At 44.0% G+C, this 19485-nt stretch overlaps 1 protein-coding gene across 3 annotated transcripts; it reads right to left on the bottom strand.

Moving 5' to 3' along the window:
* Positions 1-2794: 2794 nt before the first annotated feature.
* On the bottom strand, positions 2795-18994 carry DIABLO (diablo IAP-binding mitochondrial protein). Of its 3 annotated transcripts, none has more exons than XM_029571091.1 (6): positions 18846-18994; positions 18064-18181; positions 17200-17328; positions 6846-6956; positions 5915-6011; positions 2795-3431 (listed from the first exon to the last, which is right to left on the bottom strand). In XM_029571091.1, the coding sequence occupies exons 1-6, from the start codon at positions 18893-18895 to the stop codon at positions 3205-3207; spliced, it is 732 nt and encodes a 243-aa protein (XP_029426951.1). In that variant the 5' UTR covers positions 18896-18994; the 3' UTR covers positions 2795-3204. The 3 variants fall into 3 exon arrangements, with proteins under 3 accessions (XP_029426951.1, XP_029426952.1, XP_029426953.1); XM_029571092.1 differs by having other exon boundaries at positions 6846-6926; XM_029571093.1 differs by lacking the exon at positions 2795-3431 and adding an exon at positions 3453-3755.
* Positions 18995-19485: the final 491 nt, after the last annotated feature.

Here is a 19485-nt window from a genome sequence, read left to right as displayed (position 1 = left end):
GACCATGTATGAATATATTTGCATATACTGAGTCTTCATGGTATGCAAATGTATCTCAGGCATATTCATTGTGAATATCCTGAAAACCCAACTGGCTGTAGGGTCTCCAGGGTTAGGGAGCCCTGCTGTAGTACAAAGCTGATTGTTTCAGGGGCATAACTATTGCATGTGTACCACTGGTGCCTGTAATCTTTTCTATACTTTCTTTCTTTTCCACTCCCTCTAGTACAGGGTTGTCAAACTCAATTTCAGCGAGGGCCACATAAGCCTTATGGTTGTCTTCAAAGGGCGGTTTAGTAATTCTGTGACTGTATAAATGTAGCTATGCCTGTTAGGTGTAGTTCAAATCCCATGGCTCTTCTTTGGGCCCCTCCATTGTCTTGGGTCCAAACTGACTATAAGCCCTCTTGGGACAGAGAAATGCCTACAGCTCATGAATGTATCTCTAACTGCTCTCTTAGTGCTATTACTGCAAAGGCCTGCACTAAATCCAAAACAAATAAATATAAAACATTTCTGTGCATAGATACTAGCTTATCTATGTGAACACATGTTTTTGATAATGAATCTAAACAAGACTAAGCATAGATCATGCATTACCAATGACAACCTCCATGTTGGTTGATGGAGTGCCACACCACAAGACCTACAACCAGACAGACAGGAAACTGGTATCAGATATCCAGCCAGAAAACAAAATAGGTAAGCTTTTACAAACCTGTTTGTGTTAACTATGTTTAGCCTTATGGTTGCCTTCAATGGGCTATAAGTATAACTTTGCCTGACTGACATAGCTACCTTTTATAGAGTTGCAGAATTACTAACTGCCCTTTGCTGACAACCATAAGGCTCATGTGGCCCTTAGTGAAAATTAGAAAAATATTTTGAAGTCAGGCTGCGTGAAACTTAATTTGAGTCTATTCAGGGCCCTTTAACCAGTGAAATATTTAGAAGCAGGTTACCCATCCCCTTCAATAGAAGCCTTGGTAAAGAGTAGTGGTTTAAAATTTTACTTTTTCATCTGCAGTAGGAAGGATTGCTACATGAGCAAGAGAAGTAAACCATGGTGCTTCTGTAAGCTTACAGTACCGTATTTCCACGCATATAACCTGCGGGTAATGTGCGTTTTTACCTACCCCGCATGCCCCCCGCGGGGTATAAACGTGGGCGGGTTATCCAGAAAAAATTTTACAACCAATAAAGTTTCCCGACTCTGAATAGGCTGCAGCTGAGAGGAGTCCGTCCTATCCCTGCGCCCGGCCGCTTCCTGATTGGTCGCGTGTTAAATCTAGGCCGCAGGCGGGTGGGCGCTTGTTCCAGGCGGCGGCGGGGGCGGGTGGACGCGCGTTAGTTCGAGACGGCCGGCGGGTGGTCGCGTGTTAAATCTAGGCCGGGTCGCACAGGCGCGCATTCATTCACTGCCGGTGGGGGCCGCCCCCACCGGCAGTGAATGAATGCGCGCCGAAAGCAGCTTGTTCCAGGCGGCGGTGGCGGGTGGACGCGCGTTAGTTCGAGGCGGGTGGTCGCGTGTTAAATCTAGGCCGGGTCGCTCAAGGCAATCTAGGCCGGGTCGCTCAAGGCAGTCACATGCCGTGACGTCACGGCATGTGACTGCCTTGAGCATCGAATCGCAGGGGTCGCATTCATTCACTGCCGGTGGGGGCTGGGGCAGCCCCCACCGGCAGTGAATGAATTCATTCATCCAGGCGGAGGAGCCGGCTGCTTTCAGCTGCCGCTGCCGGCTGCTTTCGGCGCTCAAGGCAGTAGCGGCGAAAGCAGCCGGCTCCTCCGCCTGGATGAATGAATGCGACCCCTGCGATTCGATGCTCAAGGCAGTCACATGCCGTGACGTCACGGCATGTGACTGCCTTGAGCGACCCGGCCTAGATTGCCTTGAGCGACCCGGCCTAGATTTAACACGCGACCACCCGCCTCGAACTAACGCGCGTCCACCCGCCACCGCCGCCTGGAACAAGCTGCTTTCGGCGCGCATTCATTCACTGCCGGTGGGGGCTGCCCCCACCGGCAGTGAATGAATGCGCGCCTGTGCGACCCGGCCTAGATTTAACACGCGACCACCCGCCGGCCGTCTCGAACTAACGCGCGTCCACCCGCCCCCGCCTGGAACAAGCGCCCACCCGCCCGCGGCCTAGATTTAACACGCGACCACCCGGCTCCCGCCGCCCGCCTGGACCCACGCGGCCCTCCGACAGGTATTTAAAAATTTATTTTTTTTTTGAATTGCGGGTTATATGAGGAGGCGGGGTATATTAAAACTTTTTTTCATAAATCTTGAAAACCTGCGGGTTATGTGTGTGGGCGGGTTATATACGTGGGCGGGTTATTGTCGTGGAAATACGGTAAATGTGTTAAGCAGCTGTTATCTACAGTTAATGTTTTATCCAGGGACCGCAACCTATTACACACAGGAATACTAAGACAGCTGCAGAACCATTACCCAAAATCCTAAGGGAGAAAACCCCCCCCCCCCTTCTTCTATACTGTTGCAAGAACTGCTGCTTGCACAGAGGTATATCTTATGCAAACCATATACCTCTAAATCATAATGACACAGCAGAACATGCATTCTCCATATCTTCTTCATGGACCTAGATAATGCTGCTCATTCTCAAAGGCTGAATACTCCTGCGCTTCCAAGCCAGCTCTAGCTGAATAACTTTTCCTGAAACATAACGGCTACGTAGTACTGTACTTAGTATAAAAGTGAGGTCAAGCTCACAGACTATGAAGGCACAGGTACTAATTTTACATTAACTCCCTTGTATACAAATAGTTAAATTCTAGCAGGTCACATTTTTATTAAACAATTTTGAGATTACATTCTGAAAACAGTGAATGGTTATCAAAAGAAACACAGTTAAAGCAGAGTAAGAGACTTAAGTGCACATCAGTGGGGAGCTAATAACGTGACTGTTGTAGCTGAGGTATTCTTATAATCACAACTGCAAGCATCAAAAGTTAATAGGGTATCAGCAACAATTAACACTTAGTAACACAGCTTGCCACCCACGCTGCTTATATCATTTTTGCTTATTATATAGCCAAGGGTATTTTATCATTCCTTGCTCACATTCAGTGTAGCAACAGCACTGCTGTGCTTCACTGAGATAAAGGAAGAGAAGCTGGATCAGTTAAGGCCAGTGAAATTGGTGTGGTACTGCCTCCAATGGCACCCGCCTCTTCTCAATCTTCTCGCCTGTAGGCTTCGTTTTCTTCCTCTGCCACAGGCCCCACTCTGTCCCTTGCCTTTGTCACACTCTCTTCCTGTTCCGTCTTTGTCTTTCTGATCTCCTCCAGTTGTGCTGCTCCTAGCTTAGCCTCAGCTGTCTGAGCAAGCTGCCTTGTCTCGTGTACCTGTGTCTGTACCAGCTGGATATGATGGCGAGCTGTTATGGAGGCTGTGTCTGCTCCTGCCAAACAGTGAAACGGAAGTTAAGCAGCAACTCTCCCTTTTAAGATTTGGAAACAGCATTTAATTTCAAAATCTAAATTTATTTTTCACCAATTTAAAATTTGACTTTAACATAATATATTCCAAACAGCAGAATATTCATTCAATAATAAGTCAATGGTTACACTTTTTTGCTACAGTACCTACCCCAAACCCCCTATTATCGTCAGCAGACTGGACTTTGAGCCTCACTGAATAAGTAATAGACTGTAACTACTTCCATTCTTAAGGTTGCCAACATTTATGGAATTTCTCCAGGGTGTCCTGTCAGATGTAAGATGACCTAAGTAAAAAAGAATATGTAATTTCCTCTCCATCATTCCAATTTGAGAGAAGGGACAGGCCCACTACTGTCGCAACCTGATTAAAAAGAACCTACAGTGATTCAGGCACAGCTGGCAATGGTACATTTTAACAGAAAATATCTACAATCCTTGGCAATATGACAGTTTGACACTACAAAAAAATAATCTCACAATCATATCCCAACCCTTACTAAGCTTAATGCAGTCCCACCATATTTAATATATTGACCTTTATCTCTGTACAACCCCTCCCTCAAGTTGGTGATACTCCAATGCATAATCTTATGCATCTTTTACAGAGTTTAGATACTCATAATATAAAAGCTTGCACCCATTTTCAACCAAGTGAGATATCAAGCTCTTCCTCAAAACATAAATCCCAAGCCGAGTCAGCTGGTTACTCCCCCACGATTCAAAGGGATTTGGTTGAGAAGGCTCTTAATAATTGCAAACATTACTTAGAAATTATTTTTTTTATTCTTTCTCCAACCCTTATTTTCTAATCCTGTCCCCTCATCCACCCCCACCCCCTTTGAAACCAAGTAGAACCTTAATAGACTCCTAAGAATAGAGAATGAGGAAACTCCCCCCATCCATGCTAGAATGAAAAACTGAACTTGCTTAGATTACCTCCTGTTCTGTAACGTTGGTAGGCCTGGCTGAGGTTCAGTCAAAAAGAATTAGTCACAAGAAAAGTACAATGCAATGTTTTTAATAAAAGCTTTCCCATAGGCTAAGGATAAACAGCATAAAATTTAAGAGCAATAACTGGTTTTGTATTATACAATACAGAAAGAATCAGAACCAGCAACCAAGGCTTTTACTCTCAAGTCTCATAATTTGAAGGAGGAAGGATGCTGCTGAATGCCTACACAGTCTCCTGTACCCATGAGTAGCCCGCTGCTATCTCGCATATTCTTTAGCAAGATTGCTTGAAGGAGCTGTTCGTGCTGTAGCTATCAGGACATGAATCCCGGAAGGTTGTAGTATTGAAAACTGCTTCCGCCATTATCTTAATTCTTGAAGTGATCCCACTTATTGTAGAGGCAAGACTGAAAGGGATCAGCCACATGTACCTAAAATTCTCCTTCCTTAGAAGAGAAGTGATTTCTTTGAGGCTTCTCCGCTTCTGTATGGTTTGAGGGGATGTCCTCTCCTCGTTACTTGCATTACTTTTAGCCTGCAAACGCTGAGAACGAGTAATAATGGCTCTAGGCAGGTTTCCTGTGCGCTCTTTTGAGTCCTACTTTAAGATCTTCCAATTCTGTATCTGGGAAGAGCAGGACCCTACTTATTTGTTGTACCATAGTGTCTGCAAATTCTTCAGAGTTCGGCAGGCCACAAATTCTTAGCTTACAAGGCCTGAGTCTATTTTCCAAATGTTCCATTTTTTCTTGTGAGGCAATCTGTGACGTTTCCCAGTCAGCTGAAGCCATGATATAGAAGTCCTTTGGTCATCTACATAGGTCTCACTCTTATCACCCCTGCTACCAACTTTGTTCACATCTAGACATAATGCTGACAGTCTGCAAAATTTCCATTTTTGCAGTTGAAAATTTTTTTTAGCTTGTTGAACCATATAGAAAATTCACACGAGACAGCCCCTTCATTGTACTCTGTCCCGATTCTACCTATGTCATGTCTCTTTGGGCCTCATTCAGTTGTATCAGCCATTTTGTATGTTTCATCTGCCAAGATGCTGTAAGTCCCATACGAACACTGGCACAAATCATGGATATCAGAATTATCTTCAATGCTTACTAAACACCTCATTCGCCGTTTATATGACCTCAGATGAGTGATTCAAACCCATGATTTGAATTGATGCAGGGGACAGCCACCTTTTAACACCATCAGGATCAGTAACATTACAAAATCTGAACTTTTTGAAGTAGTACAGTACCAGAAGGAACTGGAGTCCTCTGATTACTGCATGAAAGAGACATTCACACTTGCACTACCTTGCATAAGGCTTCCAATTCATGCACTAGACTGGCAGCTTACAAGTGGCTGCTTCTATACAAGACTTGTTTCAGCTGCTGCTTTTGCAAAGCACTTCAGAACCTGCTTAGCAGTTCTGATTAGGGAGAGGGCCCCAACATTACCTATTTTGAGAAGTCAAGATTTAGTCAATTACCTGCTTGGTACGCAACCTCTGCTGCCTGTTCCGAGAGCTTTATAGCACTCACCCAGCTTGATTCAAACTTTAGATATTCCTGATGTTTCTTATTTACCTGCAGATAAAAAAAATGTTGAAAGTAGGCAGATGTATAAACTGAATATTAATCAGCTCATTAACTACATTGTATGATCAGGTGAGGAAATACAAATAAATTAATTTTAAAGGTTTACAGATTCCCCTTGGAATGTTGAAGAATGAAATCTGATGTCTACACTTTTTGCTAGTTGATTTCCTCAACATGATGTGAGTTATATGCTCTGATCTGTCCCAGCAAGTATTGCAGTCCTTCCCTTTTAGCAGGGATTACCTCGTCTAAAGACCTTTCTCTGTCTATTTGTAACTTGAAAAATCAAACTACTTAAAATATGTAACTAAGGTAGAAAACCCAAAAACGTACAACTGGGCAGCTCTTGTGAGAGTTTTGGAATTCCAGGAGATGCTAGCTAAAGTGATAGTACTAGACTTGCACACCATGTTATTTTGTTTAAAAGTATTTACTTTTTCTGCACAGCTAAAGGCAGAATAAAAAATAACAATAAATTCCACTTTAATCTGTATCCTTTTACATCCACGCACGCTGATGTTCTGGCATTCCTGATTCTGTGTACTTAAACACAGATAATGATTTCATGGCTCATGTGTTGATTCTGCTGCTGTGCCCATTAGATTTGAGTGTGTCAGCTGACTGCACCTGAAGAAAATGTTCTTAAACTAGCTACTAGTTTTATACCTCTGTTTTTTTTAAATCTCCCAGTTACCATACTTTTCATGCTGAAATAAAGTAGAACCCTGCCCCATAGGACTTAACCTAAGCAGTGTATAAAAAAGGGAGATGCACATGATAGTTTTAGGTATTACTGAGGGAATATTCGGATCCATCTCTTACCTCAGCTCGAGCTCCAATGATCACCTGCCAAATTGCATCTTCTTCATTAGGATTCATCTTTTCAAGAACAGCAGTGTATCTCTGGTGGAGAGAAATTAATACGTACAATGCCTGCAACAGAACAAACACTGGTGAAGAAACGAAATACTACTCAACAGAATATACTAAGGTGGATTGACATGGGTCAGTATCATCTGCTGAAGATGGCCCTTACTGACTACAGCCCAGTAGCTAATGACCATCTGCCAGGACTGGACTGAGTCAGGGCTGCATACCTGACCCGAATAGTCCTACCACTAACCTTGTCTCCTTAGATAACAGCACTCAAGTGCAATTCTAAACATAGGAAAATTGGTTCTTATCTGCTAGTTTTCATTCCTGTAGTACCACAGATCAGTCTAGACTCCTGGGTTTTGCTTCCCTGCCAGCAGATGGAAGTTTCACTGACACTGTACATAAACCAGTGTGCCACCTGCAGCCCCTTAGTATTGACCTCTATCCAAGCCAAGATGTCGGCAACAACCTTAAATTTCTAAGCAAACTCACTCCCCTCCAATAAGCAGGAAGAAGGTGAAGTTGCCCAAAAAAAACAATGGGAAACTTGTTTCCCAAATTTAACATAGGCAATCAGCATTGAAAAAAATCCAGCTCCTCACATTATATACATAGCAACAGTATGAGCAGCGGACTCCCCCCAGTAAATGGGCAGGTCTCTGGACTGATCTGTGGTACTACAGGAATGAAAATTAGCAGGTAAAACACACAATTTTCCTTTCCCTGTATGTACCCAGATCAGTCCAGACTCCTGGGATGTACCTAAGCTCCCCTTAACTCAGGTGGGACCTAGAGAGTTCCGCTCATATAGAGCACTAACTAAAGCACATGGAAGCTGGATCCCCCTCATTCAAGCGATGACGACTAGCAAAAGTGGGCAATGACTTCCCAGTAGCTGCCCAGCAAATTTCATGCAGAGACACCTGAAGTGACTCCGCCCAGGAAGTCACCTGAGAACACATCAAGTGTGCCCCCAACACCCCCCCCCCCCCCAGCAGCGGGTGCCCTTCAAAAATGTAAGTCAACTTGATCGCTTCCTTCAGTCACCACACAATTATAGCCTTAGACAACTTATTTCTCTTTTTTGGGCCAATCCATAGTACAAAGAGGTAATCCGATCTATGAAAATCATAATGGACCTTTAGATGCCTCAATAATGCATGCCTCAGCTTCCCCTGTGTGAGGAGTAAAGTAATCCAAATCCATAAAAGCTGGAAGCTCTGTCTAACTAAGATGGAGCACCAAGACTACCTTAAGCAGAAAAGAAGCCACCATGCAAAAAGATAACCCTGAATCAGACATCTGTAGGAAGGGATCTCGACACAACGGTGCTTGGAGCTCCGAAATTCTCCTGGTTGAACAAATAGCCACCCAGAAAACCAATTTAAAGGGTCAAGTCCTTAACCATAGCTTTTAGTGGTTCAAACCGAGCCTCACACAATCCTCTAAGGACTAGATTCCAAGATGGACAAATGATTCACAGCTGAGGAGGCAAGTGTGTTGAACTCAGCTCCCAGATACTCCAGAGTTTGTAAGAGAACTAAATAGCTCATTCCTAGGTTCACCAACCCTTCTAAAGACTTCAAGAGCATCGATACCTTTTGTACTGTCAGAGGTAATCTGATTTCGCATGAATGAGCCAGTCATCCAGCTACAGATATACCAACACACCTTTCTTTTGCAATGCGGCTGCCCTCACCACTATCACCTTGATGAAGGTACATGGAGCCATCGCCAGCTGAAGGGCTCAAAACCGAAAATGTTCCCTTAGGACCATGAACTTCCGGAATATCTGGTGTTCTGGCCTCATGGCTATGTGCAGATACGCCTCTATCAAGGTCAAGAAGTCTCCCTTGCGTACTGCTATGACGGACCTCAGAGTTGGACCTCAAGAGTTTAACTTCTTTAAATCCAATATCTCTTGAATTGGATACTGAGGGAAAAGAAACAGGACATTTAACTTAAAACTGACCTCTGACCACACTAAGCGTGTTCAGGGTCTGAACCAGACTCAGCAAGAAATCCGTTAATAAGGGAAAAAAATCTGAGCAGAGTCTGAAGCGGCTCCCAATCTTTGGAGAAATTATTTACCTGATAAATCTTGTTTTCCTTAGTGTAGATAGATGGACTCAGGCCCAATAGATTATGCTCCCCTGCCAGCAGATGAAGATAGTCTGATTTCAAAGCTGACGTCACCCTAGATACACCCCTGCAGTGACCTCAGCCCTTTAGTATTCTCTTCAAAAGCTACTGTGGAAAAATGATTAAAAACAGATAACCGTAACTGTACTCAACCAACCATAAACACTGAACTCCAGTAAGAATATTGATACCCTGATCTAGGGACTGGATGACAGTTTATCCGTAATCTCTTGGAATCTATATCTACTGGCACCATCCTTGGGCAGCCATGAGTAGGATGCTGAGTCCATCTGTCTACACTAAGGAAAATGAAATTATCAGGTAAGTAATTTCTCCATTTCCTAGCATGTAGCCAGATGGACTCAGGACCAATGGGATGTACAAAAAAAGCTACTCCCAATCGGGGCAGGAGGCTGCCTGTGGTACAGTAAACACTGCCCTTGCAAAGGCTGTGTCCTCTCAGGTCTGTACATCCAGGCAATAGAACCAGGAGAAGGCGTGCAAAGAGGACCATATTGCCACTTGGCCGATATCGATGGGAGACAGCAGTCTAGTTTCTGCCCATAAGACCACCTGAGCCCTAGTGAAATGAGAAAGTAATAGCTTTCCTGCCTCCACATAGGGTCCCGTGACCACCTCCTTAATCCAGTGAGCTATGGTAGCCCGCAAAACTGGTTTGCCCCGGCTTCTTCCACCATGGAGGACAAACAGGCGGTCCGTCTTTCAGATCAGTTCTGAAACTTCCAAATACCACACCAAAAGTCTGACATTCAAATGGAGACGGCAGTATCCTTCTGCGTCCTTGTGCTTATCTAGGGATGGTGATGAAATGGATTGATTCAAATGAAACTCCGATATTATCTTGGGCAAGAAGAATGGAAATTTATGAAGCTGTATCGCTCCTGGAGTCATCTAGAGGAATGGTTCCCAATACGACAATGCCTACAGTTCAGACATTTATTTATTTAGGGTTTTTTATATACAGATTTTCTTGATACAGATCAAATCAACTTGGTTTACATAGAACGATAGTACATTAACAATAACTAGTCAAACCTCAGAAGAGGAGATAGTGTGGGAGCAGAAGGTAAAAAAGTTACATTATAACAAGGGTGAGTAACTTGGAATTGGAAATGAAGAGAATGATAACCAAAGTAGAGAAATATAAACAGAGAGAAGGGGCTTGGAGCCAACCTCAGGAGAATAACTCTAGCCTTATAACATGATTATGTGACACTCTGCTAGTTTATGAAGTAATATGAGATGATTGAAGCACAGCTGATTGGATAATATCTTGGGAGAATATAGTCTAGGAGACTGGAAAGGCTCAACCAAACAGCCAAGCCAAGACATGAGACATGCCAAGCATATAGCCACCAGGAACACAGTTTTCAGGGTTAATAAACGCAAGGAAAGATTGTACAGCGGCTGAAAGAAGGGCCCTGCCAAAAATTATAATACCAAATTAAGATTCTACAAGGGAACCGGCCACCATAGAGGTGGCCAGAGGTGCTTCATCCCTTTCAGAAAATGGGCAACGTCAAGATAAGCCAACAGGTGGGTTCCATTCACCTCGTCCCTGAAACAGGAGAGAGCCACTACCTGGACCTTCAAGGAGTTAAGGGTCAAACATTTATTCAAGCCATCCTGCAAAAATTCCAGAATTAGTGGGATTTTGACCTCCCAAAGGGGGGGGGGGGGGGACGACGACACACATACAGTGTTCCTTGCATTAGGTCTCAAATACTCTCCAGACCCATATATACGCTAGGGATCTAGAGATCTTCCGAGCGTGGAGTAAGGTGGCAATTACACTGCTGCTCAGATGAGCTTCCTGCATCCACCACTGGAGCTGAAAGCATACTCCTATCTAAGTGGAGGCGAACTGAATAGTCTTGAGACTGTGGGTTCCAATGTGACAGTAGTGAGTGTTGAAGTGATCACACGTGTGCCCTCACCGACTTGCCATCAACCCGAGAACTCTGAGATAGTTCCACACTGGTGGGCGTACCATGCTCATCAACCAATGCACTTGGCACATCAACTTCCTTATCTGCGTGGTCGGAAGGAAGCCTATGCCCTGCTTAGTGTTGAACCAGACCCCCCGGATATTCCAAGGACTGGGAGGGCTTGAGACTACTTTTGTCCAGGTTTATGACCCAGCCGAGTTCCTGAAGCAAGGAGGTCACCTTGTTGGTTACCTGGAGACTCCCTTCCACAGTCTTGGCTCAGATTAACCAGTCGTCCAAGTACAGGTGTACCAGGATTCCCTCTTTTCTCAATGCTGCCTCTACGACCACCATAATCTTGGAACATGTTCTGGTGGCAGTGGCTAAGCCAAAGGGCAGTGCCCGGAACTGATAATGGCAACCTAGTACCACAACGCATAGGAAACTGTGTTCTTGATAGATTGTAATATGTAGATAGGCCTTGGATAGGTCCAGGGAGGTTAAGAACTCTCCTGATTGTGGAGCTGAAGGAGGAGGGAGAGCGGAGGATCGCCAGAGCTCTTCAGGCGGTGATAAATTTAAAGATCCTGAACAGCTGGGTGCCGCGTGACATTACTGCCTGACCCGGGGCTTTAAAACCCCGCGAGAAGCGGCGCATAGTCGCCGCCGGCGCGCGCGCAGCTTAGACCGGCTTTGACTGCCTGGAATTTTGGTTTTTTGATATATGGGGCATAAAAGGAAGGCCAAGGCCTACACCTCCTCTCCAGTAACACCAAGGATCGGACCGATGGATGCTCACTTGAACAGGCTCAACTTGCCACATGAGGACTGTAATAGAGACACATTTGAAGCCTCATTAAGTCCTGGCATGGGACCCATTCCTACACAACCCCCAGGGGCAGCAACTCTGGTGAATACCACTGGAAGTGAGACTGTCGATGTAAGTAGAGAGGAGGCGCCGTCCAAAGTGGTAGGCTCTAAATCTCTACAACCTTTGTCTTCCTTACAACTGGAAGGTGAGATTGGTATTTTATCTCCATCTCAAGTGAGCATTCAGGTAGCTGAAGTGGATGCATCCAAAGTAACAATGGGGGACTTGTGGAGGATGTTATTAAAACTTGATTCTAATGTTTCTCAAATGAACTCTTCCCTCTCTATGATAGTTAATAGTAATAAAGTAACAATTACTGAACAAGGGAAAAAATTATTAGATATAGAAACTAAGGTAAATAATTTAACAACTAATGTTCAAAATATACAAAGTGTTGAGGCTATGCGTGTGTCAGATAATGTGATTTTGCACAATGAAATAGAGAATTTGGAAAATTTACTTCGAATAAAGAATTTACGTTTTGTTAATTTTCCTTACACGAGGTTGTTGTCACCGCAGGAGATGTTTATTAAATATTTAAAATAAATTTTAGCCTATAAAGAAGATGAAATTCCTCCTATTTCAAAAATTTACTATTTTCCTATAAGAATTGGCTGATAAGCCTGGAGGACTGGATGATTTACAATCCCCAGGCATATCAACATTTTTGGAGGACTCTTTAGATTTAATAAATAAAAGAACAACTTTGTTTGTTTCCTTTGTGAAAGAGAGGGATAAAGAGTGTATATTTGAAAAAGCCTTAAAAAACCATGACATGTTATTTTGTGGACAAAAGGTATACATTTTCCCTGATGTATCTAAAGCTACGCAAGGTCGTAGAAAACAGTTTCTTATGTTGAAGGCTAAAACACTGGAATTAGGGGAGACTTTTTATTTAAAGTTCTCCTGCCGATGTTTTGTCAATTATCAAGGGAATAAGTTGTGTCAATTATCAAGGGAATAAGTTGTGTCAATTATCAAGGGAATAAGTTTATCTTTACCTTACCTTCTCATATGGAGAATTTAAGGGATAAAGAATCAGAAAAGTTAAATCAGGCATTAATAACAGAAATGGGTTAGAAATATAAATAGAAATATGATTCTCTTCTCTTCTGTATTTTTTTCTTCTTGGATGATTTTTTGATTAAGGTGGCTCCCTTTATTGGATAAATTGTGCCAAATTTGATTATTATTATGTTTTAATTTACCTGAATTCATCATGATGTGCACAATTCATTTACCTTATATTAAGTTTGGAAAATGATATCACTTGATGTGTGATTTTGAAAATCAATAAAGTATAAATTATAAAAAAAAAAAAGAACTCTCCTGATTGTACGGCCATTATCACGGAGCATAGGGTTTCCATGTGGAAATGATTCACTCATAGATGTTGATTGACGCTCTTGAGGATGGGACGAAAGGAACCTTCCTTCTTGGATACGATGAAATAACGCCCCGTCTTTTCCTGGAGCATAAGTATTGGGATTATAGCCCTTGTCCTGAGGAGCCTTAAAAGAGTAGTCTCCTCTGCCTGCTTCTTGTGCTGGGAGTGGCAAGGAGACATCATGAATATGTACCGAGGAGTGCTGCAGAATTCCAGCACGTATCCTTCTCGTATGACCTCCAGTACCCATTTGTCCAAAGTGATCTCGACCCACCGCTGGTAGGGGGCCAAATGTCCCTCTTCTATCTCCTCGTTCTGAGGGTTGGTCAGCAAAACTTCACTGGGGAGACAAACCTGAACCTGCCCCTCTCTTGGGCTCTCGACTCCGAAAGGACTGAGACCTCCCAAAGGACCAAGTCCTCTGAAATGTCAAGTTTGAGCGCCCAAAGTGTTGGGAGCCCCTGGATCAACCCCTCATGGGCGAGGGGCGCTGTAACTGCTTTTTCTTATTTTCTGGTAGCCAGGGCAATGGAGACTCACCCCATTTACTGGCTAGCTTTTACAATTTGCTTCTGAAGAGGAGAGATCCCTTAAAGGGCATCTTTGTGAGGTTTGCCTTAGAGGTTGCGTCAGATGACCAATTTCGGAGCCATAGCTGTCTTCTGCCCACTACCACTGAGGCAACTCCTCTGGCCGAGTTATAGTCTAGGTCAGAGCCTGCATCAGCTAAAAAGGAGGTGGCAGGTTCCATAACCTCTCTGGAATTCGCCCCCGAATCATCCACCTCTCGAGAGAGAAGCAGGCACAAATGAGCTAACAGGGCACAACAAGAAGCAATCTGTAAAGTCATTGCTATTGCGTCAAAGGCCTGTTTAAAGATGGACTCCATCTGCCTATCATGTGCATCCTTCAAGGCCTCTCCTCCCTCCACTGGGATAGTGGTTGCTTCGAGATGGCGCAGACCAGTGCATTCACTTTAGGAAAACGCAGACGTTCTCTCGCTTCTAATGTTCGTCCACCTTTTAAACTTCCTTCAGGGACATCCCATTCCAGGTCAATCAACTCTTGAATGAATTCCAGCACTGGAAAAATTTCCGTAGGGAAATCAGAATGGGATTTTTTTTTTGGTTCCTTCAGAGTCCGCCCCAGGAAATCTCAGCATGTTCAGGGTCTGGGAAACCAGGGTCAGTAATTCACGCCTATGAAAAAAAACCTAACATGGGCCAATATCATTCTAAACCAGGTAGGATTTTCCCATATTCCAAGGAATCTGGATCCCCTTCATCCATGCTGTACGGGTCCCTGTCAGGGATACCCTTGGTGAGGCAAGGCATGTCTCAAGGTCTACCGATAGGGCTGAGAGGGAGGCCTTACTGGCTGGAGTTCTGTCTGGACCGGGGGGGCAAGGGACACAGACTGCCTGTACGAAGGCTTGAAGGCCCTGGAAAAATTCCACCCAAGAGAAGGCAACCAGGTCCATGCCTAACCCAGGAAGTACTGGGGTAGGTGCCACTGGATTTCCCTCTCCCAGGGAAGACCCAGTCTCAGGATTACTCAGATATGGGGTGCTTCCGGTTAAGGCTGATTGGGAGGAGCCAGGCTTAGTAAAGTCAGGGGATGCCAACTCGCTCTGGTCCTCCTCTCAATGCTGACATAAGTAAGAATACAGGTCAGACTGTACAGCCCTAATATGACAAGCAGCACTGAGAGAATGGCGCTGTTTCTTTGCTGCCAGAGCCACTAGGGACTGTAGCTGCGTGTTCAGCCAGCTCACACTTTAAAATTTTGTGCACAGATTTTGAGCACCTACGCGGGTCAGGGTGAGGCACACGTACAGCTCATGCACTCTGCTTTACCAAAACTCTGCGCCTAGAGAGTTGTGTGCGGAGTTATGTGCACAGTGCCAGCACGCACCATGCGTATTGACACTCTATGGTGGGCAATACAAGACGTACAACATGTGCAAGATGGCACCACCGCGGCCTACCATGTGTAGTGCCTACTGAACCTACAGCAGGGCCTAGCCCACCGGGGGTCCGCTCAGAAGTCCACTTCCCCTTACCCCAATGGGATCGGGAACGATGTTGGTACAGCATGCCTTACCGAAACCCCTCCTGAATCAGGAGGAATCCTTTTTTTTTTTTTTTTAATACTTACTTGGGCTCAGCGCTTACCGGCTGAGTACAGAGACAGTCTCAGACTGCGGGGGGAGAGGGCTTTGGCGGTCACCGCTGCGCTCGGCTTCCTGCACCCGCTGCCTTTCAGCTGCTTCAGCAGCAAAGTCCATACCGGGAACCGGCTACTAGACCAAGGCGCACCTGAGGGATCTCGGAAATCACTTCAAGAATTCTCAACTGGGGGGAGGGACACTTAGGTATCACAGCAGGAGAGCGGGGCTCAGTCTTTTTCTCCAATTTAAAAGTAGAATTTCTTCTTTTAAAGCAGTGTTCTCAACCAGTGTGTCACTAGTGTGTCACCAAGGGGTGGAAGGTGTGTCACCAAAAATTTGACATAGCAAGCCTGTGCTTTCTGTAACAGCCACATGTGCTAGCTGCTTGAGGAGAGTGCAGTGTAAGGAGCTGGTGCTTAAAAGTTCTCATCACCACTCCCTGATGCTGCTTTTCCTCAACCTTGGCCATCGCTGCCACCACCAATCCAAGCCAGAAATGTTGCAGGCATGCTATACTAGAACTAAAATAGCACCCCCTCTTGTTAGTTCCAGGACCAGTTGATCTATGTAGCAGTTATTGCATCTAAAAACTTTACCTCCCTTAGCATGTCCTGATGAGACAGTTACCCAATCAATACTGGGAAAATGAAGTCTCCCATTATTATGGCCAGTATGGTGTTTTATTTTGATTTATCAAGAATGAAAAAGTAAATACCTGTCTCAGTTTTATCAACTCAGAAAGACAGGATAAAAAGGTGTTATGACGAGCACCACATTTCAATCAGGACTTTTATCCTGCTTGACTTTGTTTTACCTGTAACAATTCAATTCAATCTGCCCTGTTATGTTTCTAGAATTTGTACCCTGGCATAAGTTTTCCATTGGTTATCCCCCTTGTACTAGGTCTGTGAGATGTCTATTATGTCCTATATCTTCATTAAGTACCATTCATTCTAACTCTCCAACCTTGCCTTTTTTTTTTTTTTAATTTAGACTTCTGGCATTTGTATACAGTCAATGTAGAGATTTTTATGTACAGCCTGCTTATTAGAAATACATACAGATAATTTGGAATCCTTCATCTTTGTTAGCTCTTTAATTCCACCTGGGCTACTTCAGTTTTTATCACTTCCCTGTTATGCCGGTATTCTTAGAAGATAGCTCTCTCTGAATCATGTGCTTAAGCAACTGTCAGCTTTCCCCATGATTTAGTTTAAAAGCTTCTATTTATTTATTTTTTTTTAATATTAGTGACAGCAGCTGAGTTCTACCATGGTTAAGGTAGAGCCTATCCCATTGAAACAGGCCCCCTCTGAAGGTTCTGGATTTCAGTTTCATTCCAGAACCTCCCTCTTGCTCCTTCCTATAGTGTTCATACCCACATGTACCACCTGGCGCTCTCTAAAACACTAGCTGAAGCATGATCTGCTACCTTCAGACACTTCACACCAGGCAGGCAAGTTATCAAGCAATCCTCACACTAAACAACTATCCAGCTATCTACATGCCTAATGATTAAATCACCATTACAATGTAGCAGTATGAGCCAGAATTCTCAAAATATAGACTTGTCTCCATCTGGATTTTATTCCTGGGTCTTCTTTCATGTCATATCAGCTTCTCATGAGAAGCAGCACAATTACAACTTGACTTATGCAGACTTTAAATATTTAGATTAGATTAAAGTACATCAGAAAGAAAAAGGGAAATCTTGATTTTGCTTAGCCATTTAAAAAACCAACTGCTGTCTACAAATTCTTATGATAGAAGTAAACTCTTACCTTTGTATATTCTGTTAAAGCATCAATTAGTACATAAGTAGTTTGTGAAAGGTAGGCATAGGTGCTGTCTGTTACCAAACCCACTGCCCTTCTTATTAAGGATTCATTTGAAAGAGAAAGTTCTGATTTCTGCAAGACACAGATTACCGGTATATATAATTTCAGTCTCAAGAAAGACTAGAAAGAATTTTTAATGACAGTGCATCTTGTCTAGGGTAACCCACTTGATTTAAAAGCTTTTTGTAACTATCTTTTGTGACTATTTATTTTATTTAAAATTCTTCTATATCACCTCCGTAGCCATAAGACTTATGAGAATCATTGTACACCATTTTGATAACACAAAACATAGTCACACAAACAGCATAAAATCATCCTTCACATAAAATTTCCCCCCCTCCTATCCTATAGTATTTATGTAGTTTGGCATTTACATAATTCTATACACTAGGAAGCTTTATAACAAATTATATACGGTTAAAACAAAGTTTGTCACATGGAACTTACAATCCAAGTGGGAACTTGAGACAACAGAAAGAGGACACCTGCCCACTGTTGTCCTGTTCCCAGAACATTTACAATTAGTTGCCCATATATTTCATATTTTGGATTTTTAGCTCAGTTTTCCAATTAATGCTCAGTGTGTCTTACAGCATTATTAGTTATGCAGCTATAATCATCCCCTACCCTAAGGAGCTTACAATCTAAGTAGGTACCTGAGGAAATGAGAGACAGCAGTGACTTGTCAAAGGTCACAAGGGACATCAGGAGAGAAAGTGAAATTTGAATCCAGGCTCTCAGCCCACTGTGTAATGCCTAGCTTACACTATCTTACTGTAATTCTTTAGCATCTATGTACATTACCTCTGCAATAGGAACTGCACACAGAGTTGCTCCAAAACCCAGTGCCACTCTGCTCCATGGTCTTTTTAATCCTGAGATACACTGCCTTCTCCCTTCGGACCAAGCTGGAAAACCCTGTCTATATACACACAGAGTAAAAAGCAGATTATAACTAGTAAAAAGTTATTTATTAATAAGTTGCAGTTGCATTCGGGATTGCCACCTCAACCAGGAAAAAGCAAAGATGATCAGGCCCTAATTTTGCCTCAGTGCGTGAATGCATGCATGCGTGCAGTTCCGATTTCCTTAAGAAAAGTAGGTCTACATTTCTACGCATGCAATAGGGCAAAACCAGCACTGATGCGGTGGCAGTCGTAAGGTGGAACAACATTTGAAGCCTCTGGTAGAGGATTCTCCAGCAGCGCTATAAGGCCAGGACGACTATAATAGAGAAAAACCATATGTAATGTCATAAGATATGGACTACTGGCTCAGACCAAGGGTCCATCAAGGCCAGAATCCTATCTCCAACAGCAGCCAATCCAAATCACAAGTACCTGGCAAGTTATAACACAGTGACCTCAAACTACATGCAAAACTCAAGGAGCTGCTACCACCATTTCCCTTAATAAAGCTCGCGCTCTCTCTCTCTCTCTCCCCCAGGGCCAAATATTAATCTATCTGACAAAAACCACCAGCGCCACTTGAGAGGCCTGAGACCCGAATCGCTGGACTCCAGCTGGCACCACTGCTTCCTGTTCCCTCATACCATTCAAAGAAACGCCGACCTGCTACCGCCCTACCTGAGGAGAGCGGAGAACCTGCAAATCAGCCGACCCCGGAGAGCCGCCATCTTCTTTCCGCCTACCGGAAATGACGCGAGGGCACTTGAAGGCGAGGTGATAGGTCGCGTGATGACGTCGCGCCACGCGTGTTGCGCGGGGCGAGCGTGCTCGTCTGGATTTCACTTAACAGCAGTTGACAAGATGCGTACTCCAGCGGTGCTGGAAGAGCTGCCCTGGCTTCCCGCGCCCCACAAAATCCAGGACAAGACCCTGGTTTCGTTAGAGAATGACAAGCTCAGAGGCTCCTTCCCTGGACGAACTCTGTGCAGCGCGTTCACACCCACCCCCGCCTCCGGGTCTCTCAGCGCAGCTCAAAGAGACTTGCTTGGCATTCCATAGGCTTCGTGAGAAAAGGGGCGAAATCATTCTATATTGCAGCGCCCGCTACCAGAATCAGTGCAATGAGGTACTTGCGTTAGGACGTCAAGTTCTTTGAGCAGAATGAGCTATCATTTCATTGTTTTACATACTGTTCCGCTTTATCTTATTTTAATGTCTTGATTTCTCTTTTATTTATTTTAGTGCCTTAGACGTAGATTTTACGTGCGTCAAATCAGGGAGATACGCGTGTCTTTTGGGCCGGCGCGCATATTTTAAG

Source organism: Rhinatrema bivittatum, chromosome 11 (genome assembly GCF_901001135.1).
Source record: "Rhinatrema bivittatum chromosome 11, aRhiBiv1.1, whole genome shotgun sequence".
Classification (NCBI taxonomy): Eukaryota; Metazoa; Chordata; class Amphibia; order Gymnophiona; family Rhinatrematidae; genus Rhinatrema; species Rhinatrema bivittatum.
This window is presented reverse-complemented; position numbering and strand designations above follow the sequence as displayed.

Coding starts and splice junctions, on each gene's coding strand:
- DIABLO (XM_029571091.1), bottom strand. CDS start 18,895: ATGGCGGCTCTCCGGGGTCGGCTGATTTGCAGGTTCTCCGCTCTCCTC. Junction 17,329..18,063: donor GTGCAGTTCCTATTGCAGAG/GTAATGTACATA, acceptor TGTGTCTTGCAG/AAATCAGAACTTTCTCTTTC. Junction 6,957..17,199: donor CTTTAACAGAATATACAAAG/GTAAGAGTTTAC, acceptor GTTCTGTTGCAG/GCATTGTACGTATTAATTTC.